Below are 3485 nucleotides of genomic sequence, written 5' to 3'. Positions count from 1 at the left end.
GTCAACAGAAAACTTCTGAGGATGGCGGGTCTCTGTGCAGTGGCTGAAGTCTGTGGTGTAGAGGTTGAAGAGGAAAGGGGAGAGGACAGTCCCTTGTGGTGCGCCTGTGTTGCTGCTAACCTTGTGCAACACACATGTTGTGGTCTTCCTGTGAGGTAATCAACAACCCAGGACACCAGAAAGGCATCCACCTGCATTGCTGTGGCTTATCACCCAGGAGGGTCAGCCTGATGTTATTGAAAACATGACCCTCACTGTGCTCGCTGGCTGGTCCAGATGGGCATAGACACGACTGAGCAGGCAGACGATGGCGTCCTCAGCTCTGGTAAGCTGGTAAGAGAACTGAAGGGGATGCTGATGTGGCCTGACAATAGGTTGGAAGCTTGTCAAGGATGACTCTTTCCAGGGTCGTCATGACGTGGAAAGTCAGTGCCACAGGCTCGAAACCCTGGAGCCACTGGGACGTGGCATCTTTGGTACAGGAACGAGGCATGATGTCATCCACCGCAATGGGACCCTCTGCAGACTCAGACTCAACATGAACAGTTTCTTAAAGAATCCATAAGGCTGGGCTGCACAGGCCTTGAGGACACAAGGACTCATCCTGTCTGGCCAGCAGACTTGCCTGAGTGGAGTAGCACAGACTTCCTCCTTCTGAAGTTCTGAAGAGTTGCTGTCTCAGGTGGAGCAACTCTTGTTTGGAAGTGGAGAAGACAAACAAATGGACTGTGGTGAGCTTTAGTCAGTCTTAAAGATACACCACAGTACTCCCCCAGAAAAAAATTGGAGGTAAGGAACCTGATGGTAGTTTGAGCCGGGGATGAAAAATTCAATTCAAATCAATTTTATTTATATAGCGCCAAATCACAACAAAAGTCGCCTCAAGGCGCTTCATAGATACAGAGAAAAACCCAACAATCATATGAACCCCTATGAGCAGCACTTTGGTGACAGTGGGAAGGAAAAACTCCCTTTTAACAGGAAGAAACCTCCAGCAGAACCAGGCTCAGGGAGGGGCGGGGCCATCTGCTGCGACTGGTTGGGGCGAGAGAAGAAAAACAGGATAAAGACATGCTGTGGAAGAGAGACAGAGGTTAATAACAGATATGATTCAATGCAGAGAGGTCTATTAATACATAGTGAGTGAGAAAGGTGACTGGAAAGGAAAAACTCAATGCATCATGGGAATCCCCCGGCAGCCTACATCTATTGCAGCATAACTAAGGGAGGATTCAGGGTCACCTGGTCCAGCCCTAACTATATGCTTTAGCAAAAAGGAAAGGAAAGAAAAACTTTTGACAAAAAAATTGATTTCATAACTACAATCATGATACCCATGATCTCTGAATAAGGGTGTACCTGGAGCTAACTAATAGAAAAAGAGCTTGCATATTGTGATTATCAAAAAAAAATCACAAATAAATCTTGCACTTATTATTCTGGTAGTTCAGTCTGCTCTTCAACTCTTCCAAGGAAGAAATTTCATGACCTTCCCACCAAAGAAACATTGCAAATTTACTCAAAAATACAAAGTGCTACGAAGTGTTACATATCTGAGGTACATCTTGTTGTATGTACCAATAATTATTATCCATGCTTATTGTTTGAGAAGATGAATTACAATCACAAACTCGAATATAAATATGAAAACTGAACAATCTGAACAACTGCAATAGAAGATGAAAAAGAAAAACCTCTGGTTGAGATCAATGTGACAGGAAGTGTACTTTTGAATCTATTATGTTTTAACCAATCAGAGCAATCATATGCATAGATGGTCTCACCCAGTCACTCATCTCACTTCCTTCACTCACAGAAAGAGCAATGAGGTTCCTAAAAAGGAGTAGTGTCAAGATGGTGGGGTTATGGATGACATGGCTATTTCTTCATCAAGGACGTAAGGGCTACTTTTCTCTGTTCATAAAGCTGATATACGTTGTTATTGTAATATATATATGTGTAGAGTTATAGATAATAACAATAATATTTTTGAAATGATAACAATTTAAAAATTTTCAAGCAAAATTTTGTTTTTCTGTGTTTTGTTTTAACTCAGACTCTCTGGTGCCGGTGAACATAGTTCAACTTGGTGAAGCAGCAACCTTAACATGTGCTTTACCGAAAGAGCTGAGCAGTAAAGCAATCTACTGGTACAAGCAGAACGTTGGAGAAACTCTTAGATTGATATTGGCACTGTATAAAAATACACCACCGGAATATGGTCCTGAATTTTCAGATTCAAGATTTAATGTAAATAATGATAAAAATTTTAGCAACTTGATCATTCTGAAGACAATCCAAGAGGATGAGGGGATCTATCACTGTGGAATCACAGAGTGGATTCATGCTGAATGGAGTGGGACATACCTGTTAGTAAAAGGTAATTTTACACCCTAATTTATCGAATATCTTCTGAGCATGCTTTGAAGAATGTTTGTGTTTTGTATTATAAAGGAAACATTCAGAGGATATCAAACTACTCTGTTGTCCAGCAGCCGACAGAATCAGAACCGGTCCGTCCAGGAGACACAGTGACTCTTGAGTGTTCAGTCCTCTCTGAGTCTCAGGCATGTCCAGGAGATTATAATGTCTTTTGGTTCAGAGCAGGATCACAAAAATCTCACCCAAACATCATCTACTCTGATGGAAATAGAAAAAACGAATGTGAGAAAAGATCAGAGACTCAGAAAAGATGCATTTATCGCTTCTCTAAGAATGTCAGCTCCTCCGATGCTGGGACTTACTACTGCGCTGTGGCCACATGTGGAGAGATAATATTTGGAAATGGATCTTCAGTGGAACTTGGTATGATTATGAATTAAGTACTGGAATTAAAACACAATAACATGTTGTTCTAAAATGAGGCATACAACTTTTTAAGAAGATTTATTTGTTTTTTATTTTCCAGAACAAACAACACAATCAATATCTATCCAAATGACCTTATTAGTGTTCTTGTCCATTTCTGTCATTGGAAATGTTTTCCTCATCTTCTACCAAAGATTATGGAAACCATATAAAGGTAAGTGTTATAGAAGCTAAAGACTTTCTTAAAGGCAAAAATGATCTCATTGCACTTGGAAAATGGAAAATAAACATATATTCTATATGTACATGTCAGACAAATTCAGGAACGAATGCCACATGAAGTGCATTTTTTCATATTGTCATATTTACAGGAACAGAAAGTGCGATATCAGGAGCACAAAATGACAAATTGCACCAAGCTGTAAGTAATAACAAATATTGTTAGTTAAAATATTGCTTTACCAGTTCTTTATTACAGTTTTTGCTCATGGTTTTAATTATAAAGCAGGGAGAAGCTGATGAAGAGCTAAACTACGCCTCAATTAATTTCTCTGTAAGGAAAAACAAGAGGAAGGTGGAAGAGAGAGTTTGCTGAGGACAGCGTCTGCTCTCCAGTTAAATGTTGAACTTCATGACAATGTTGAGCATTTCTTGAATTTTAAAAGGAACCTCATATT

The 3485-nt window shown here is 40.0% G+C and overlaps 1 protein-coding gene across 1 annotated transcript; it reads left to right on the top strand.

The window, feature by feature from the left end:
- The first annotated feature begins 1854 nt into the window (after window positions 1-1854).
- Window positions 1855-2822, top strand: LOC148106038 (signal-regulatory protein beta-2-like). Its single transcript, XM_087852169.1, has 3 exons — window positions 1855-1897; window positions 2057-2380; window positions 2455-2822. The coding sequence occupies exons 1-3, from the start codon at window positions 1855-1857 to the stop codon at window positions 2820-2822; spliced, it is 735 nt and encodes a 244-aa protein (XP_087708295.1).
- Window positions 2823-3485: the final 663 nt, after the last annotated feature.

This window comes from Neolamprologus brichardi, chromosome 2 (genome assembly GCF_056152115.1).
Source record: "Neolamprologus brichardi isolate AB-2024 chromosome 2, ASM5615211v1, whole genome shotgun sequence".
NCBI classification, from domain to species: domain Eukaryota; kingdom Metazoa; phylum Chordata; class Actinopteri; order Cichliformes; family Cichlidae; genus Neolamprologus; species Neolamprologus brichardi.
This window is presented reverse-complemented; position numbering and strand designations above follow the sequence as displayed.

Bases quoted from the DNA above. Each gene is read 5' to 3' on its own strand.
- LOC148106038 (XM_087852169.1), top strand. From the start codon at position 1,855: ATGGTGGGGTTATGGATGACATGGCTATTTCTTCATCAAGGAC. The intron at 1,898-2,056 runs GTAAGGGCTACT...GTTTTAACTCAG, and splicing joins GCTATTTCTTCATCAAGGAC to ACTCTCTGGTGCCGGTGAAC. The intron at 2,381-2,454 runs GTAATTTTACAC...TGTATTATAAAG, and splicing joins GACATACCTGTTAGTAAAAG to GAAACATTCAGAGGATATCA.